Source organism: Musca domestica, unplaced genomic scaffold (genome assembly GCF_030504385.1).
Source record: "Musca domestica strain aabys unplaced genomic scaffold, Musca_domestica.polishedcontigs.V.1.1 73, whole genome shotgun sequence".
Classification (NCBI taxonomy): Eukaryota; Metazoa; Arthropoda; class Insecta; order Diptera; family Muscidae; genus Musca; species Musca domestica.
In genome coordinates this window covers 2187317-2207846 of record NW_026712390.1, presented here as the reverse complement: position 1 = coordinate 2207846, position 20530 = coordinate 2187317, and the positions used below count along the sequence as shown (strand labels likewise).

At 32.2% G+C, this 20530-nt stretch overlaps 1 protein-coding gene across 1 annotated transcript; it reads left to right on the top strand.

Moving 5' to 3' along the window:
• The first annotated feature begins 375 nt into the window (after positions 1 to 375).
• On the top strand, positions 376 to 3219 carry LOC131806352 (tRNA-splicing endonuclease subunit Sen34-like). The gene is made up of 5 exons (XM_059130371.1): positions 376 to 534; positions 593 to 679; positions 746 to 1006; positions 2150 to 2257; positions 2316 to 3219. Exons 1-5 carry the CDS (start codon positions 459 to 461, stop codon positions 2699 to 2701), a joined length of 918 nt encoding a protein of 305 aa, XP_058986354.1. The 5' UTR covers positions 376 to 458; the 3' UTR covers positions 2702 to 3219.
• Positions 3220 to 20530: the final 17311 nt, after the last annotated feature.

The window sequence follows — 20530 nt, the reverse complement described above, 5'->3', positions numbered from 1 at the left end:
AGAGCAAATTTATTCTCTCTTCATCCATGATAACAGTTTGATAGCCTTTGCTTTACATTCGTTTCATGCTATTCACTGTGAATGCCAATATGATTAAAGAGGCAGTAATGTTTAGTGAATGCCTCTCATTCTTCTTCTTGCTTTCACCATTGTTTACATTTTATTCAGCTGCTTGGCAAAACATGATAACGCCTCGAAAACCCAAAAAATGGACAAGGGTTGCTGCCAACTACGGCTACCTTATCAATATTCCATGGAATATTTTGACGTCTAAACAGCTGTTTATGTTTGGATGGGGCCGATTTTTAAAACCCTGTAAGGAATTCCCTGTAAGGAATTTTTCGACCTGGTGAACTCTGTGGACAGTCCTGCTTTCGACCTGCTAAGCCCTTAAATGCCTTCTTTTTCGATCTGTTGGTCCCTTAAAATTTGAACCTGGAAGCTTGTGAAATCAAAAAATGGACGAGGAGAACCCTGGAAATAAAATTAGTTTAACGTTATTGAATGGAACTGGCTATGTTTTTGAGGTGGAGGGTATGTCACCAACCAAATATTCCAATTGGAATAATAATCTCTTAATGTCTCCTAACAGATTACATGAAACTAAGAAGAGACCACCACATAGTTGGCTCTTTGGTGGGGACCTGTGCAAGCCGGGGATGGTCAGGCAGTGAATGCAGTATGTTGTTCATGGACTTCAAAGTTCTGGTATTTATTTTTTTCCGTCCCCCTCTGTCTATTACAGCAATGCCCGTCGAATTAACACCCTGGGAGACATGTCTATTGGTGGAACAGGGCTTGGCGGTATTGGTTTCAAAAAAGACTTCCCTATTGCGAGAAGAAAATGAACAGGAACGTAAACATTACCAAGAGCAGTTGGAGCAACGAATATCGCAACAAGAGGAGGCATTGAAAGATGAAAAACTGAAACAGTCAGAGGGAAATATTGAGAAAATTTTGGCGGGGAAACGGAAAAAGTTGCTGAAGCAAGGAGTTCCAGAAAAAGGTAAAGAACAAGTCGCACGGCAGCAGTAGGCATTCTATGTAGAGAAAACCAAGTACTCTTTAAAGCCGGAAAGCTAAAGGCAACACCGATTATACAGATAAACTAAAGTAAGAGATGAACGGCTAGTGGTTATAAAAATTAACTGAGTGGCCAATCAGAATCACTCAGAGTCGATGAAGTGCTCATAGACGATGAAAATACTGAACTGAGTGTCCAATGTATCTAGAACAAGCAGCTAAAGACAAATGAAGTGTCCATTAAAAACGAGCTTTTCCGAGAAACATTTCAAATATAACTTCCTTGCTCTTTAGCTCGCCCTTACATACTCCCTGACAGCAAACAGATCGTCCATATAGACTAGCAGGTTCCCTTATCTTGGTCATATAGACATGTGGGCCCCCTAAGCTTGTCGATATAGGATAGTTGGCAACCAATCAGTCCGTCTATGTATGGACGGTCCAATTAGCTAGCAAGCTTCCTTTTTAGTTCGCCTAATTAAAAGCCAAGTAATCACTATTCATATCGTCTACGCTTAGACCATTTATTTCGTCAACACATAGACCGCCTGGCCTTCAACTCGACCCCCTTACCCCATACAGAACAGCCATATAAAATTGCTGGCTTCTTTATCTTGATTATGTAGACCAGCCGTCCCGTTAAGATTGTCTATATAGAACAGTTGGGACCAAATCAGTTCGACTGTTTCATTTTGTTCGTCTACACATAGACCAGATGGCCCCCGTCCATCCCGTTGAAAAATAAATCAACTGATATATATTTATCTCGTCTACACTTAGACCACCTAACGTCCATTTAGCTTGATTACACACAGAACACCTGATCTTCATTCTACTCCAGCTGACCACATGCGTTTTGCTCTTCTATATATAGACAAGCGCTCTATATATAAAGACCAGCTGATCCCTGCAGGTCCTCTGTAAAAAGATTAGCTAGCCCGAGTTCAGCCTGTCCATATGTAGACCAGCTGTTCTCCTATTCAGTTAGCCGATATGTAGGCCAGCTGCTGCCTTGTGCAGTTAGGATATATATAAATCTGTTGTCCACCTTTAGCTCCTCTATATAGAACAGCTTGGCTTTCATTCAACTTGTCTAAACATTTCTTATACTTATCTTATTTTGCAGACATAAAATTGGATCCCCAGGAAATACTCAATGAAATCAGGCAAAGTATCAAATTTGAAAGAAAAAATGCTTTACTGGACATACCCTGTGCCCATCCTGAACCTCATGGTAATGTCAACATAATTTCTTAATGTAACCAATCAAAATTAATTTATTTTAATTTTAGATGCCTGCATAGTAACATTCCCGGACTCGGATACCTCTCTAAAATATTTGGTATTTCGTGATCTTTGGTCACGTGGGAAATATGTAACATGTGGTGATGCTTTTGGGGCTGATTTTCTTATCTATCCCGGTGATCCGTTGCAATATCATGCCTCACATGTTGTTGTGCTCTTGGAAAATGGTTCTATGAAAGCTTTGGAACTGGTGGCCAATGTTCGTCTATCTGTGATGGTTAACAAACTGTGCGTTGTGGCTTATTTTGACAATGAGGGAGATAAGGATGGAGGAGGGAAAGATAGAAAGATTGCATACCAAACTATTACCTGGATGGGTGATAAGGATAAAGAACGCAGGCAATTTGGAAATATCAATGTGAATACTTCATAATTAGACACAATTTTAAATGGATACATTGGGCTTCCTAAGAAGTAAAATGAAATAAAAAGAAAAAAGAACTCAACTGATGAAAAGACAAGATCAAAAATCCTCGCAAAAGTGTGAGAGCGACTTCAAAGCAAAAAAAAAAAAAAAAAAGATAAGAGGAAAACCTTATTCGATTCAAAATACAATGAAGGAAGAGAAACAAACCAGAAAGGAAAAACTTGCCTGGATAAATTTCAATTTTAAAAAATCGTTTGATTGCAATATTTATGATGGGATATCCATCATTGAGAACAAAATAGAAGCAGATTTAAACTGAGATTTCGGATGAGACTTCCGATATATAGACGTATTACAAAGAAACCAAATTTCATTAAGCGTAAAGTTAACCTGAAATAAAAAGAAAAAAATCCAACTGGTCAAATAATTATTCAAGAAATGTAAAGTTAACCGGATTGCTGCCGAATTAGAAGACTAAAAAAGTAAAGTAAAATGAAATAAAAAGAAAAAAAATACGAATACAATGGATCAAATTGAACTGAGGAAGAGAGTGGGGATAGATTTGTAATCGAGAAATAAGTTTGCATAGCAACTAACCCTATTATCAGGAGATATCCAAAATATAAGCGAACTGTTATTTATCTTAGAGGTAATACCTTATGATTTCTTTCTTGCATAGTCGTACCCGTACGACATGTGCTTTAACTAAATATCATTCGTTCTCAAATATGTCCACCATTAATAGTTGTTACCATCATAAAAATACTTTATATATTGTCTTTCACTTTATTATGATTGCGGCCAATAAAAGCCAGCTCTCTATTGTCTCTTGCAAAGTTATATCACATCTGACAATATAATTACCTACGTTCAGGATCATAAAAGAACACACTCCTCAAAAAAATCTTTCATAGTAAAACAGTAGCCAATGATCAGGCACTTAGAACATAATTTTTATGGTTTTGACCCTCCTTGCCCCCATTCCGCTAACGTTATGGCCATTTGTAAAACATCATTCCAGTTGTATTGTCAGCACATGGTGCAAATATTTTATTAATCACTGCAATTTGTTATGCTAGCGTTGGGATTGTTAAAAACTCTTTCTATGATCTCGCTAGCTGGCAATTTCATCAGTCTATCCTTTCTATTCTTCGGGTGGCAGAATAACTTCTAGTTTTATAGACAATAAAAAAAACTCCAAAGTGATATTCATGGGAGTTGCTTACAAGCTGATCATTATTAAATGATTGCAGAGGATCTTCTTCTGTGCACATTTACTCACTCATGCCACAGTTATGAAGTTTACGGCTAGTTGGCATTATTGGCTTTATAGAATTGGTATTTATAGCTGAAGGGTGTTTCTTTGGAAGAATGATAGAATGGGAATTGAGAAATTGTGTTAAAGACCATTAACCATTAATACAGGCGAACGGAATACAAGAGAGGCTACATATTCCTACACAGGATCATGAAATATTTTAAGGCCACATTTCTCGAGGACGAACTCAAGAGCCAGTGGGACTGCAAAAGGGAGTTGATGGACAATCGTGTCTTTAGGTTTGAGGTCCAATTTGAAATCCTTTTTAAGCGAGCAAAATGTGGGTCAGTTGATCTGTATAAAGAGCTGAATAGAGTTGAAGGAAAGCGTGTCTTTAGGTTTGAGGCCCAGTTAGAAAATCTTTTTATGCGAGCAAAACTTGGGTCAGTAGATCTGTATAGGGAGCTTAACAAAGCTTAGCAGGTCTACATAGGGAACAGCTGAACGGAGAATTATAAAGATTCTGAAAATGGAATCAGCTGGTCCATATAGAGATGGCGTGACCAAGCGAAGGCCCAACAAAATTCATAAAGATGCGTTCGCGGTCTAGTCTGTTCCGTGTAGAGAAGCTGACGGGCCAGTGAAGACCATATAGCCAAGTTGACAGTACAATGAAGTCCTTAAAGACCGGACAAGTGAATTCCATATAGACAAGTTGGCGGGTCAGTGATATCCATATAAACGAGCTGGCGCGCCAGCTCAGCAACAACCATGTGGGCGATCCAGAATCCCACATAGGTAAGCTGAAGTCCAGAGAAGTGAAATCCATATGGGAGAGCCAGTAAAGTCCATAAAGGAGCAGATGACTAGCCATCGAATGCCATATAGATAAAATGGCGTGCAAGTGAAGTACAATCCATGTAGGCGAACCAGTGAAGTCCATATAGGGCCAGATAACAAGCTATTGAAGGCCATATAGAAGCAGATGAGCCATCGAAGGTCGTATAGACAAGCTGGGAGGCCAGTGAAGTAAAGACCATTTAGGCTAGGCAGTGAAGTAAAGTCCATATAAGGCCAGATGAAGAGCCATTGAAGGACTTATAGATAAGGTGGCAGGCCTGTGAAGTCCATATAGGACCAGATGATACGCCACTGAAAGTCATATAAACAAGCTGGCGGGTCAGTTAAGTAAAGTCCATATAGACGAGCCACTAAAGTCCATATAGGACCAAGTGAGCCATCGAAGGGCTGGCGGCCTGTGTAGTCCATATAGGACCGGATGACGGGTCATTCAAGACCATTTAGACAAACTGGCGGGACAGTGAAGTAAAATCCATATAGACGAGCCACTAAAGTCCATATAGGACCAAGTGAGCCATCGAAGGGCTGGCGGCCTGTGTAGTCCATATAGGACCGGATGACAAGCCATATAAACAAACTGGCGGGCCAATGAAGTAAAGTCCATGTGGGCGACCCAGTGAAGTCCCTATAGGACCAGATAAGTCATCGAAGGATATAAAACCATATAAACAAGCTGGCGGGTCAGTAAAGTAAAATCCATATCTGCGAGCCAGTGAAGTCCATATAGGATCGGATGACAAACCATTGAAGGCCATATAGACAAGTTAGTGGGCCAGTGAAGTCCATACAGGACCAGATGACAAGCCACTGGAAGCCACACAAACAAGCTGGCGGATCAGTGAAGTAAAGTCCAAAAAAAAAGAGCCGGTGAAGTCCATATAGGACCAAATGAAAAGCTATTGAAGGCAATATAGACATATATAGGGCGGGTAAAGTCTGTATAGGTGAGCCAGTGAAGTCCAAATAGGACCAGTTGAGGATACACTGTAGGTCATATAGACAAACTGGAGGGTCAGTGAAGTAAAGTCAATATCGGCGAGCCAGTGAAGTCCCTATAGGACCAGATGAGCCATTGAAGGCCATATAGAACCAGATTACAGGGCCCTGAAAGCCATATAGACAAGCTGGCAGGTCAATGAAGTAAAGAACATATGGGCGAGCCTGTGAAGTCCATGTAGGACCAGATGACGAGCCATGGAGGGTCATATAGGCAAGCTGTGCGGCCCTGTGAAGTCCAAATGGGACGAGTTAACGAGCCATTGAAGGCCACATTGACAAGCTGGAGGGTCAGTGAATTGAAGTTCATTTGGGCGATTCAGTGAAGTCCCTATAGGACAAGATAGCAATCAATAGAAGGCCTTATAAACAAGCTGGCGGGCTAGTGAAGACAATATCATCCTGATAGACGATCTGACAGGCCTGTGAAGATCATATAGAGCGTGTGATTTGTATATGGACATCCTGCTGAGCCAGTAAAGTCTATGTAGGTGAAGGTGAAGCTCGTATAGACGAGCTGCCGGGCCTGTGAAATTGATATAGACGAGCTGACGAGTCAGTAATGAATATAATTTTTCAGAAAGACGTGCAGTGGGGAAGTGATGTATATATAGGAGGTCTGACGAGGCAGTGGAACCTATAAATGCAAGCTGCGAGCCCAGTGAAGTAACTAGACGTGTTGCCGAAGTAGTGAAATTAAAATAAAGGACCTGGGAAACAGGGAACTCTTCATAGATCCGAAGAGTGAGAATCCTTGTAGATGGGCTGGCCGAGGCATCTGGGTAACCGAGTTCACTGGATTTTGAGATTTCAAGCAACGGATCTGTTAGTCCTTTGACCAAATACCCAAATTTTCCAATCTATTACAAAATCATTCTCTATCCAAATATATTCCAGCTTATCGTTTATTTCTATCCATAAAAAGAAAAAATTTCTTAAAAATAATCACCATCATCATCATCAGCAGCATTATGTTGATTTAACGAACTACCAACTAACTAATTTTGGCAATATACTTCGTGGTTTTTATCTTTTTGGATTGTATTATAACTCCAAACCATTTCTAGCCATTTTTTCAGCTAATGGTCAATGCAATTTGACTTCCAAATAAATGCTGTGCAATGCGTAACTAACAGCCACTACCAATTCGCTGACACGATTTGCTGCTGCTGCCACTGCCGTTGTTCTCCCAAAACGAATTGCTCAGATTGACTGACAACCAGGCAGATGGGTAAAATACTGGAAAAAAAGATGAAAAAAACCAAACTCCAACATCAATGCTATCGGTTCAACAAGTTAGCGTCATGTTCATGCCACAAACCAAGGCAACATGTTGCTTGCCACCATCACTACCACCATAACCGTAACCAATACCACAAACCAACCACCAGCAGCACATTCTCAATAGGAAGTAGAAGTTTGTTACATTCAGTTGATCATCGTATTGCCTGAAATTGATACCTTTGGCTCTGGCTGGCGAGAGTTCAGTTCTTTTTTTTTCGTTTGGGTTGTTGGGAAACACGCCTGCCTTTGGGGTCTAATTTCATTTATTACCATAAACGGTGGCAGCGGCAATGTTGGCCATTTTCGGCTTGTCATGGCTTATTTAGGAATACATTTCGGCCCCCCTCAACCCAAGACGAAGATGGATGTTGATGTACCTGCTGTTGTACCTGGCTGGGTTTCTGGTGTTCAATCATCACGGCCACAACATGGGAGTAGTCATCATTATCAATGTCCAAAAAAAAAAAAAAAAAAAAACAAAAATTCATCATAAGGCAATGTATTATCAACGTTATTGCTATCTGCGACTAAATATGGTCTTTATCGAATTGAACATTGTTATCGTTGATTCATTAATCTGCCAAGTCAATAACGGGCAGTCAAGAGGGATGCAAAGAATGTTCGATGGAAGAAACATGGTCCTAATAAATTTTTTAAATATTAAATATTTAGAAAATAATTATGTATTTGAAAAAATATTTTAAAAAAATCAAAGTTTTAAAAAATATTTAGAAAATATTTTTTAAAAAAGTCCACGTCTCTATAAAATAAAAAATGTATATTTGAAAAAAATATTTAAAAAACAAAGTTTTTTTAAAAAATATTTAGAAAGTATCTTTTAAAAAAGACCACGTCTCTATAAAGTAAAAAATACATATTTGAAAAAATATTTAAAAAAAATCAAGGTTTTTAAAAAAAATATTTAGAAAATATTTTTTTAAAAAATGCATGTCTCTAAAAAATTAAAAAAATATATATTTGGGAAAAAATTTAAAAAACAAGGGTTTTAAAAAAATATTAAGAAAATATTTTTTAAAAAAAGTACATGTCTCTATAAAATAAAAAATATATATTTGAAACAATATTTAAAAAAACCAAGGTTTTTAAAAAAATATTTAGAAAATATTTTTTAAAAAAGTCCACGTCTCTATAAAGTAAAAAATACATATTTGAAAAAATATTTAAAAAAATCAAGGTTTTTAAAAAAAATATTTAGAAAATATTTTTTTAAAAAATGCATGTCTCTAAAAAATTAAAAAAATATATATTTGGGAAAAAATTAAAAAAAACTATGTTATTAATATTTTTTAAAAAAGTCCATGTCTCCATAAAATAAAAAATATATATTTGAAAAAATATTTAAAAAACCAAGGTTTTTAAAAAAATATTTAGAAAAAAATTTTTAAAAAAGTCCACGTCTCTATAAAATAAAAAATATATATTTGAAAAAAATATTTAAAAAAACCAAGGTTTTTAAAAAGATATTTAGAAAATATTTTTTAAAAAATGCACGTCTCTAAAAAATTAAAAAAATATATATTTGGGAAAAAATTAAAAAAAAACTATGTTATTAATATTTTTTAAAAAAGTCCATGTCTCTATAAAATAAAAAATATATATTTGAAAAAATATTAAAAAAAACAAGGTTTTTAAAAAAAAATATTTAGAAAATATTTTTTTTGAAAATTCACGTCTCTATAAAATAAAAAATATATTTTTGAAAAAATATTTAAAAAACCAAGGTTTTTAAAAAAATATTTAGAAAATATTTTTTAAAAAATGCACGTCTCTAAAAAATTAAAAAAATATGTATTTGGGAAAAAATTTAAAAAAAAACTCAGTTTAAAAAAATATTTGAAAAATATTTTTTAAAAAATCCACATCTTTAAATGAAATTATGAACATTTTTATAAAAACTGAAGTTTATGGATAGGCCTTAAAATTGTTTTTTTTTTAATTTTTGTCTTTAAAAAATAATTTAAAAAATATCTTCAAAAAATATTAAAAAAAAAATTTAAAAAAAAATATTTTCAAAAAATCCACGACTTTATTAAATAATAAAAAAAAATATTTTTAAAGAATCCACGTCTTTAGAAATATTAAATCATATATATTTTGAAAAATATTTTTAAAGAATCCACGTCTTTAGAAATATTAAAACATATATTTGGAAAAATATTTTTAAAGAATCCACGTCTTTTGAAATATTAAAAAATATATTTGGAAAAAATTTTTTTAAAGAATTTAAAAAATCCACGTCATTCAAAAGTAATTGGAAAAATATTTTTAAAAATGTACGTCTTTAAAAATATTAAAAACTAAATATTTGGAAAAATATTTTTAAAAAATTCATGTCATTCAAAAAAACTTGGGAATATTTTATAAAAAAATCTATGTCTTTAAAAGAATTAAAAAATATTAAAAAAACCACTTCTTTAAAAAAATAATTAAAATATATATATTTATTTAATCCACGTCTTTAAAAGAAATAAACATACTTGGAAAAATAATTTATGAAAAATCAATGTCTTTAAAACAACAAAAAATATTTGGAAAGGTATATTTTAAAAAATCCACTTCTTAAAAAAATAATAAAAAAAAATTGTTAAATAAATCGCCGTTTAAAATAAATAAATAAATAAATGTATATGTATCTATTATAAATATAAATATTTTTAAAAAATCCACGTACAATTTTTAGCAAATACGTCTTTAAAAAAATACGTTGATTTTTTTTTTTTTGAAAATCCACACCTTTAAGAAATATTTTTACAAATCCCTGGTTTTTTAAGACAAAAAAATATTTGGAAAAATATTTTTTTTTTAAAAATCCACGTTTTTTGAAAAATTAACAAAAATATTTTTTAAAAAATCCACGTTTTTTTGAAAAATTAACAAAAATATTTTTTAAAAAATCCACGTTTTTTTTGAAAAATTAACAAAAATATTTTTTAAAAAATCCTCGTTTTTTGAAAAATTAACAAAAATATTTTTTAAAAAATCCACGTTTTTTGAAAAATTAACAAAAATATTTTTTAAAAAATCCACGTTTTTTTTTTTAAATTAACAAAAATATTTTTTAAAAATCCACATTTTTTGAAAAATTAACAAAAATATTTTTTAAAACATTCACATTTTTTGAAAAATTAACGAAAATATTTTTTAAAAAATCCACGTTTTTTTGAAAAATTAACAAGAATATTTTTTAAAAAATCCACGTTTTTTTTTAAATTAACAAAAATATTTTTTAAAAATCCACATTTTTTGAAAAATTAACAAAAATATTTTTTAAAAAATCCACGTTTTTTGAAAAATTAACAAAATATTTTTAAAAAAATCCACGTTTTTTGAAAAATTAACAAAAATATTTTTATAAATCCACATTTAAAAAAATAACAAAAATAAATTGTAAAAAATCCACAAATTTAAAAAAAAAATTAACGAGAATATTTTTAAATAATCAAAAATAAAATATCTGAAAATAAGTTTAATTTTTTTTGAAAATACACGTTTTTCCTAAAAATTTGTGGCGGTTATTATTTTTTTTTAAATTCTTTCCTTTAGAAAATATTTTTTTTAAATCCACGTCTTTAAAAAATATTTTACAAAATCCACGTCCTTGAAAAATATTAAAATCAAAACATTTAAAAAGTGGTTAAAAAATCCACGTCATTAGATGCCACTTGAAAACATAATTTAAAAAAAAATACACGTCATTGGATGGAATTAAAAAAAAAACTTTATTAAGTGGGTCTTAAAACAATATTTTTTAAAAATTTACCTCCTTGATTGGTACCTAAAAAAATATGTTTAAAAAATCCAAGTCTTTGAATGGTACATGAAAAACTGTTTTTAAAAAGTCCATCTCTTTGGATGGTACTAAAAAATATTTTTAAAGAATCCACGTCTTTGGGTGGTTTTAGGAAAAATATTTTTAAAGTATCCACGTCTTTGGGTGGTTTTAGAAAAAATATTTTTAAAAAATCCACGTCTTCGGATAGTACTTGAAAAAATATTTTTAAAAAATTAACGTCTTCGGATAGTACTTGAAAAAATATTTTTAAAAAATTAACGTCTGTGGATGGTATTTGAAAATTTATTTTTAAAAATTCCACATCTTTGGATGGTATTTGAAAAAATATTTTTAAAATATCCACGTCTTTGGATGGTACTTGAAATAGTATTTTTAAAAAATTACCGTTTGTCGATGGTACTTGAAAATATATTTTTTAAAAATCCACGTCTTTGGATGGTATTTGAAAATTTATTTTTAAAAAATCCACGTTTATGTTTTGTTCTTAAAAAAATAATTTTAACAAATCATCACCTTTGGATGTTTCGTGAAGAAAACATTTTAAAAAATCCACTCCTTTAAATGGTCCTTGAAAAAATATTTTTAAAGTCTACGTCATTGGATGGCTCTTGAAAAAATATTTTTAAAAAATCCCCGTCTTTGGATGGTATTTGAAAAAATATCTTTAAAAAATCCAATTTCAGGATGATTCTTAAAAACTATTTTAAAATTGATGTATTTCCTTATCCCCCACCCTGTCAACGTATTTTAGCTCGCCCATCATTTTCTTCGCTGCTAAAACAAAAACCAAAATCTCATTCTTAAATTATTGCCTAGCCGACCGGCAACTTGTAACCATGTCTTTGTCTTTAAAGACAAGAATCTCCCAACAAGAATGTTCAGTGAAAAATCCGCATTTAAAGGTAAAAGTTCACATTGCATGGCTGGTTCGCAGGTTGCTGCTACTCTCGCTTGCCGGCTCACTGGTGTAGTTTTTTGTTTCCGCAAGTCGTAGGGCAGGCAACAAATGAATGACGGTCGAACGGCGAACGAATAACTGAATGATTAACATCAGCAATCAGAAAAGAGGCTTAAAGCTAAATATTCATGTAAGAGCGGAAATGTAAATACAAAGCTGGAAAAAATGAGAAAAAGAATAAGAAGCGAAAATGCTTTAAACGTTGCAAGAAAAATCAACAAAAAAAAAGAGGACAAAGATGAAAAAAATACCATTCAAAAGGACCCTTCGCAAAAAAGAAACAAACACAAACTTTGACCTCTGATATTGAGGGCTATGGGCAATTGTGTTCGGCTGGTGCTATTGCGGAAAATTCTATTTTTCCTCAACACTAAAGAAAATGAAAGCATAATATTGCTGGAGAAAGACACGAAGTGGAACAGAAAGGCATAAGGCGGCACAAGGATGCAGGAAATGATAACAAAACATAATGATTCCGCTGGGCCTTACAAATAGTAGTCAAGTAATGAAAAATAAACACAAGACCCACTAAAAATTAAAAGAAAATAAAACTGAATTACAGCAATTGCAGTGGAGGAAGTAGAGGAGGAGAAGGAATGGGGGAAACAATTGCCAATGTTTATTTATGTCAAAGTAATGAATATATCCTGGCAATTTGGGGAAGGTATTTAGGTTGAAGAATGGAGAGAAAACTACAAAAATAGAAAATTTCTGGCGAAAACAAAAATTTCCTACAGAAAATCTATCGATAGTAAAGATTTTCTATAGAACATTTACCGATAGTAAAGATTTTCCATAGAAAACCTATCGATAACATAGGTTTTCTGTAGAAAACCTATCGATAACAGAGATTTTCTATAGAAAACCTATCGATAACAGAGATTTTCTATAGAAAATCTATCGATAACAGATTTACTTTAGAAAACCTATCGATAACAGAGATTTTCTATAGAAAACCTGTCGATAACAGAGACTTTCTATAGAAAACCTATCGATAACAGAGATTTTCTATAGAAAACCTATCGATAACAGAGATTTTCTATAGAAAATCTATCGATAACAGAGATTTTCTATAGAAAACCTATCGATAACAGAGATTTTCTATAGAAAACCTATCGATAACAGAGACTTTCTATAGAAAATCTTTCGATAACAGAGATTTTCTATAGAAAATCTTTCGATAACAGAGATTTTCTATAGAAAATCTTTCGATAACAGAGATTTTTTACAGAAAACCTTTCGATAACAGAGATTTTCTATAGAAAACCTTTCGATAACAGAGATTTTCTATAGAAAATCTTTCGATAACAGAGATTTTCTATAGAAAACCTTTCGATAACAGAGATTTTCTATAGAAAACCTTTCGATAACAGAGATTTTCTATAGAAAATCTATCGATAACAGAGATTTTCTATAGAAAATCTATCGATAACAGAGATTTTCTATAGAAAATCTATCGATAACAGAGATTTTCTATAGAAAATCTATCGATAACAGAGATTTTCTATAGAAAATCTATCGATAACAGAGATTTTCTATAGAAAAACTTCCGATAACAGATATTTTCCATAGAAAAAAAAAACTTTCGATAACAGAGATTTTCCATAGAAAACCTATCGATAACAGAGATTTTCTATCCAATTCCTATCCATAACAGACATTTTCTATAGAAAACCTATCGATAACAGAGATTTTCTATAGAAAACCTATCGATAACAGAGATTTTCTATAAAAAACCTATCGATAACAGAGATTTTCTATAGAAAACCTATCGATAACAATGATATTCCATAGAAAATCTTTCGATAATAGGGATTTTCTATAGAAAACCTATCAATAATAGAGATTTTCTATGGAAAGCATATCGATAACAGAGATTTTCTATAAAAAACCTATCGATAACAACGATTTTCCATAGAAAACCTATCGATTATAGAGATTTTCTATAGAAAACCTATCGATTATAGATATTTTCTATGGAAGGCCTATCGATAACAGAGGTTTTCTATAAGAAAACCTATCGATAACAGATTTTCTATAGAAAACCTATCGATAACAAAGATTTCCTATAGAAAACCTATCGATAACAGAGATTGTCTTTAGATAACCTATCGATATCAGAGATTTTCTATAGAAAACCTATCGATAACAATGATTTTCCATAGAAAACCTATCGATTATAGAGATCTTCTATAGAAAACCTATCGATTATAGATATTTTCTATGGAAGGCCTATCGATAACAGAGGTTTTCTATAAAGAACCTATCGATAACAGCGATTTCCTATAGAAAAACTATCGATAAGAATGATTTTCTATAGAAAAACTTTCGATAATAATGATTTTCTATAGAAAAATAATGATTTTCTATAGAAAATTGTTTGATAACATAGACTTTCTATAGAAAATTTTTCGATAACAGAGATTTTCTATAGAAAAACTATCGATAACAGAGATTTGCTATAGAAAACCTATCGATAACAGAGTTTTTCTATAGAAAACCTATCGATAACAGAGTTTTTCTATAGAAAACCTATCGATAACAGAGTTTTTCTATAGAAAACCTATCGATAACAGAGTTTTTCTATAGAAAACCTATCGATAACAGAGATTTTCTATAGAAAACCTACGGATAACAGAGATTTTCTATAGAAAACCTATCGAAAACAGAGATTTTCTATAGAAAACCTATCGAAAACAGAGATTTTCTATAGAAAACCTATCGATAACAGAGATTTTCTATAGAAAACCTATCGATAACAGAGATTTTCTATAGAAAACCTATCGATAACAGAGATTTTCTATAGAAAACCTATCGATAACAGAGATTTTCTATAGAAAACCTATCGATAACAGAAATTTTCTATAGAAAACCTATCGATAACAGATATTTTCTGTAGAAAACCTATCGATAGCAGAGATGTACTATAGAAAAACTCTCGATAACCATTTGTTTAGAAACACGTTATAAAAAAGACAAGTAATAACAGACATTTTCTATAAAACCTTTAATATTCCAGAATTCTTCTTATTGATTTATTTCTGTTGGAAATTAGTTTCATACCCACACATCTCATTAATAACACACTAACGATAACATCTCTTGTGAAAGTTGATCCACTTGTCATGTAAATATTATGATTAAAACTTGGCCATGTGTTGTTGGTCTGTCTATCTGTCCGTCCGTCCGTCCGTCCATCCGTCCGTCCACCTCTGTGTGTCGATCAATAAACCATAACATTTTGTTTATTTATTGGTTACTTCTTCCCAGCTTACCCAGATGACAGATGTCATAATTGCATGCAATGCAAGTCATTTCAGATATTCGCCGTCGACATTGTGCTTTTGACGCTATGACAAATTATTGCGCATGCGTGACGGTATTCCGTGGTAAATGGTGCGCGATAGCCCAGGCGTCCATTTGCAATAGACAAGCAAGAAATGAATGTATGAGTGCGTGTGTGTTAGTGCGTGGTAAGTACGTTTGAAAACAAGTGCCAATCGTTGTAATTGTAATTTATTGGTGTTGTAATTTAAAATGTTTTGTGAGGTGTGAGTTATCGGTGATTAGTCGTGGCTTGTTGTCAAGAATGTTTTGACAATAAGGAGAGCTGCGAATAACATTTTCAATTTATCGTTGGTATTAGAAATTCTTCGATTGCCAGTTAGGGCGTATTTATTTAACAAGCGAACGATTATTTTTAGTAGGTATCTTAAATGGCTTGTTTACTACATTGTTCGGAGTGCCAAATTATTTAAATGAATTGCTTGATAGACATCAGCAAATGCAGCCCAGACATGAGGTTGATGAACATATGTTATATGGATGTCTATGCAGGTAACGTAATAAAAAGAATAATGAAAATATCGTTATCGAAATCTTCGTTACAACATTTTTTATTGAAAATCTTTGTTATCGAATGACTTTATATAGGAAATCTTTGTTATCGATCGATTTTCTATAGCAAATTATTGTTATCAAGAGTTTTTTTCATAGAAAATCTTTCTTATCGATAGGTTTTTTATAGAAAATCTCTGTTATCGATAGTTTTTCTATAGAAAATCTCTGCTATCGATAGTTTTTCTATAGAAAATCTCTGCTATCGATAGTTTTTCTATAGAAAATATCTGCTATCGATAGTTTTTCTATAGAAAATCTCTGCTATCGATAGTTTTTCTATAGAAAATCTCTGCTATCGATAGTTTTTCTATAGAAAATCTCTGCTATCGATAGTTTTTGTATAGAAAATCTCTGCTATCGATAGTTTTTGTATAGAAAATCTCTGCTATCGATAGTTTTTGTATAGAAAATCTCTGCTATCGATAGTTTTTCTATAGAAAATCTCTGCTATCGATAGTTTTTCTATAGAAAATCTTCGTTATCGATAGGTTTCTATAGAAAATCTTCGTTATCGATAGGTTTTCTATAGAAAATCTTCGTTATCGATAGGTTTTCTATAGAAAATCTTCGTTATCGATAGGTTTTCTATAGAAAATCTTCGTTATCGATAGGTTTTCTATAGAAAATCTTCGTTATCGATAGGTTTTCTATAGAAAATCTTCGTTATCGATAGGTTTTCTATAGAAAATCTCGATTATCGATCGTTTTCCTATGGAAAATCTCTGTTATCGATCGTTTTTCTATAGAAAATGTCCCTTATCGATCGTTTTTCTATAGAAAATCTATGTTATCGATAGGTTTTTGATAAAAAATCTCTGTTATCGATAGGTTTTCTGTAGAAAATCTTTGTTATCGATAGGTTTTCTGTAGAAAATCTTTGTTATCGATAGGTTTTCTGTAGAAAATCTTTGTTATCGATAGGCTTTCTTTAGAAAATCTTTGTTATCGACAGTTTTTCTACAGAAAATCTCTGTTATCAATGGGTTTTCTATAGAAAATCTCTGTTATCGATGGGTTTTCTATAGAAAATCTCTGTTATCGATGGGTTTTCTATAGAAAATCTCTGTTATCGATGGGTTTTCTATAGAAAATCTCTGTTATCGATGGGTTTTCTATAGAAAATCTCTGTTATCGATGGGTTTTCTATAGAAAATCTCTGTTATCGATAGGTTTTCTATAGAAAATCTTTGTTATCGATGGTTTTTTTATAGGAAATCGTTGTTTTCGATTACTGATTACTCTAAAATTTTGCTTTAGAAAATGCCTATTAAAACTTTGTTGTCACGAAGTTTTGATTTTCAATAGAAAATCAAACTAATTTTATTCAAATTTCATTCTTGTCGCAAAATCTCTTTAATCATTTTTCCTTTTCCTCTTTTCTTTGAATTCATTTTTATTTTTTTTTTTTGGAGTCTCATACAATTTCCCTAGAAAATTCCATTCCAGTGTTCGTTTTTCAACAGAAACAGAAAACTCTTCATCATCCAAAGCTAAGCCGCTTGTTATCAGCGGCCTGAACATGGACACATTTAATTGGAATCCAATTGTAGAAATGCCCATTAATATGCTAATGAGTCCTCTGGCCAAAAGTGATTACAATCAGCCAATAGATAAAGAACAAGAAAGTAGCCAACTAGGCAATTGAAGAAACGCATTCCAACAACAACAACAATGCCCCGATATGAAGCTATTAACTTGAAACCCCAAACGTCGACACTCCACACCATACGATCCGACTCGGCTTGACTGAAATGAGCGGCAGTCATGCGGTTGGAGTTGTACAAAATGTTGGTTACCACATTAGCGGCGGCTGGCTTTGGCACTCACAGCCTTTGCCCCAAGCCCCCCTCTGCCCATCCCCATCGTTGTGGGATGGCGGCTAATACAATAGAAACCGCAGTTCGTTTGCCACTTTTGCTAATCCATGGCCGCCAATTCAAGTGACTCGCAAGACAAAAGTCACGCTTATGCCACACGACATTCTATCACACACGCTCACCGGCCGAAACGCAGCATTCATATGTGAGTGTGTGTCGCTGACCACAAATACCGCACACACAACACACACGCCATGCAACCTGATAGCGAGCTGTGCTGGGAAAGGGAACCGCAGCGCAGAGAGCAGTCAAGACCTGCCTCTGTCAGTTCTTTTTTTTTTCTAAAATAATGAATGCAACAATGGTAACTAACTAACATTAATCGAAAGCATTATGTTCAGTTTATATCCTGTTACGCATGTTATGGCCATAAAGTCAACTGTCCGAGCCAGCCAACCAACATCACAGCACCAGGCCCCAGCATAGCTTGGAGAATTGCAATGCACGACTGCAAAGCCCACAAATGTTTGTTGGCTGTTTGCTCTGCACACCGTCACCACTGACGTTGATCTGTCCCCGTCTCCTCCTGGGTTCCTTGCATGGCCCCAAAGATTGCCACGCCTCAGCCTCATTGCAATTCACCAGCACCAGTGCCAACACCAGCCATCGAACCAACCATGCATGCAATGGTCGGTCCTCAACTCACCTGGCAAGCCACTAAATCCATTTGACCATGCGCATTGCAAATGGAATTGGTCGTAACTTGTCGGTTTTAAAAAGTCGTCGGTATTTGTAATTTGACTCTCGAGTCAATAGACAAACAACAACTCTCTACGCATGTGTCGAATGTTAGAGTCTCTGGTGTAACTCTTGTGATGATCGCAATGTGGTGCGGACATAACACGAATATATGCGGGCACATGCTCGCTCGAAGACAGTGGGGCAATAAGGAAAATGTATCGTAAAAAAAGGATTTTCTATAGGTGTTTTTTATCGATGTGTAGATTTATATATTTTCTATTTTTCGCTAATTATATTTCCTAGGAAATTTCAATTTTCTTTATCGAAAAATTATGTACAACTTATTTTTAATAGAAAATCTTAGTTATCGATAGATTTTCCATAAAAAATCTTTGTTATCGATAGGTTTTCTATAGAAAATCTATGTTATCGATAGGTTTTCTATAGAAAATCTATGTTATCGATAGGTTTTCTATAGAAAATCTATGTTATCGATAGGTTTTCTATAGAAAATCTATGTTATCGATAGGTTTTCTATAGAAAATCATTGTTATCGATAGGTCTTGTATGGAAAATCTATGTTATCGATAGGTTTTCTATAGAAAATCATTGTTATCGAACAATTTTCTATAGAAATCATTGTTATCGAACAATTTTCTATAGAAAATCATTGTTATCGAACAATTTTCTATAGAAAATCATTGTTATCGAACAATTTTCTATAGAAAATCATTGTTATCGAACAATTTTCTATAGAAAATCATTGTTATCGAACAATTTTCTATAGAAAATCATTGTTATGGAAAGTTTTTCTATAGAAAATCATTGTTATTGAAAGTTTTTCTATAGAAAATCATTGTTATCGAAAGATAGGTTTTCTATAGAAAATCTATGTTATCGATAGGTTTTCTATAGAAAATCAATGTTATCGATAGGTTTTCTATAGAAAATCTATGTTATCGATAGGTCTTGTATGGAAAATCTATGTTATCGATAGGTTTTCTATAGAAAATCTATGTTATCGATAGGTTTTCTATAGAAAATCTATGTTATCGAACAATTTTCTATAGAAATCTTTGTTATCAAACAATTTTCTATAGAAAGTATTTGTTATCGAACAATTTTCTATAGAAAATCTTTGTTATCGAACAATTTTCTATAGAAAATCTTTGTTATCGACAAATTTTCTATAAAAAAATCGTTGTTATCGATAGGTTTTCTATAGAAAATCATTGTTATCGATAGGTCTTGTATGGAAAATCTATGTTATCGATAGGTTTTCTATAGAAAATCATTGTTATCGAACAATTTTCTATAGAAAATCATTGTTATCGAACAATTTTCTATAGAAAATCATTGTTATCGAACAATTTTCTATAGAAAATCATTGTTATCGAACAATTTTCTATAGAAAATCATTGTTATCGAACAATTTTCTATAGAAAATCATTGTTATCGAACAATTTTCTATAGAAAATCATTGTTATGGAAAGTTTTTCTATAGAAAATCATTGTTATTGAAAGTTTTTCTATAGAAAATCATTGTTATCGAAAGATAGGTTTTCTATAGAAAATCTATGTTATCGATAGGTTTTCTATAGAAAATCAATGTTATCGATAGGTTTTCTATAGAAAATCTATGTTATCGATAGGTCTTGTATGGAAAATCTATGTTATCGATAGGTTTTCTATAGAAAATCTATGTTATCGATAGGTTTTCTATAGAAAATCTATGTTATCGAACAATTTTCTATAGAAAATCTTTGTTATCAAACAATTTTCTATAGAAAGTATTTGTTATCGAACAATTTTCTATAGAAAATCTTTGTTATCGAACAATTTTCTATAGAAAATCTTTGTTATCGACAAATTTTCTATAAAAAAATCGTTGTTATCGACAAATTTTCTATAAACAATCTTTGTTATCGACAAATTTTCTAAAGAAAATCTTTGTTATCGACAAATTTTCTATAAACAATCTTTGTTATCGACAAATTTTCTATAGAAAATCTTTGTTATTGAAAATCGTAGTTATCGATAGTTTTTCTATAGAAAACTATTGTTATCGATAGTTTTTCTATAGAAAACTATTGTTATCGATAGTTTTTCTATAGAAAACTATTGTTATCGATAGTTTTTCTATAGAAAACCATTGTTATCCATTGTTATCGATAGGTTTTTGTATAGAAAACCATCGTTATCGATA

What these genes read in the sequence shown, in the direction of transcription:
- LOC131806352 (XM_059130371.1), top strand. Translation starts at nt 459, where the DNA reads ATGGACGAGGAGAACCCTGGAAATAAAATTAGTTTAACGTTATTGAAT. An exon ending in GCAAGGAGTTCCAGAAAAAG is followed by an intron (nt 1,007 to 2,149) that starts GTAAAGAACAAG and finishes CTTATTTTGCAG; the next exon opens with ACATAAAATTGGATCCCCAG. An exon ending in TGCCCATCCTGAACCTCATG is followed by an intron (nt 2,258 to 2,315) that starts GTAATGTCAACA and finishes TTTTAATTTTAG; the next exon opens with ATGCCTGCATAGTAACATTC.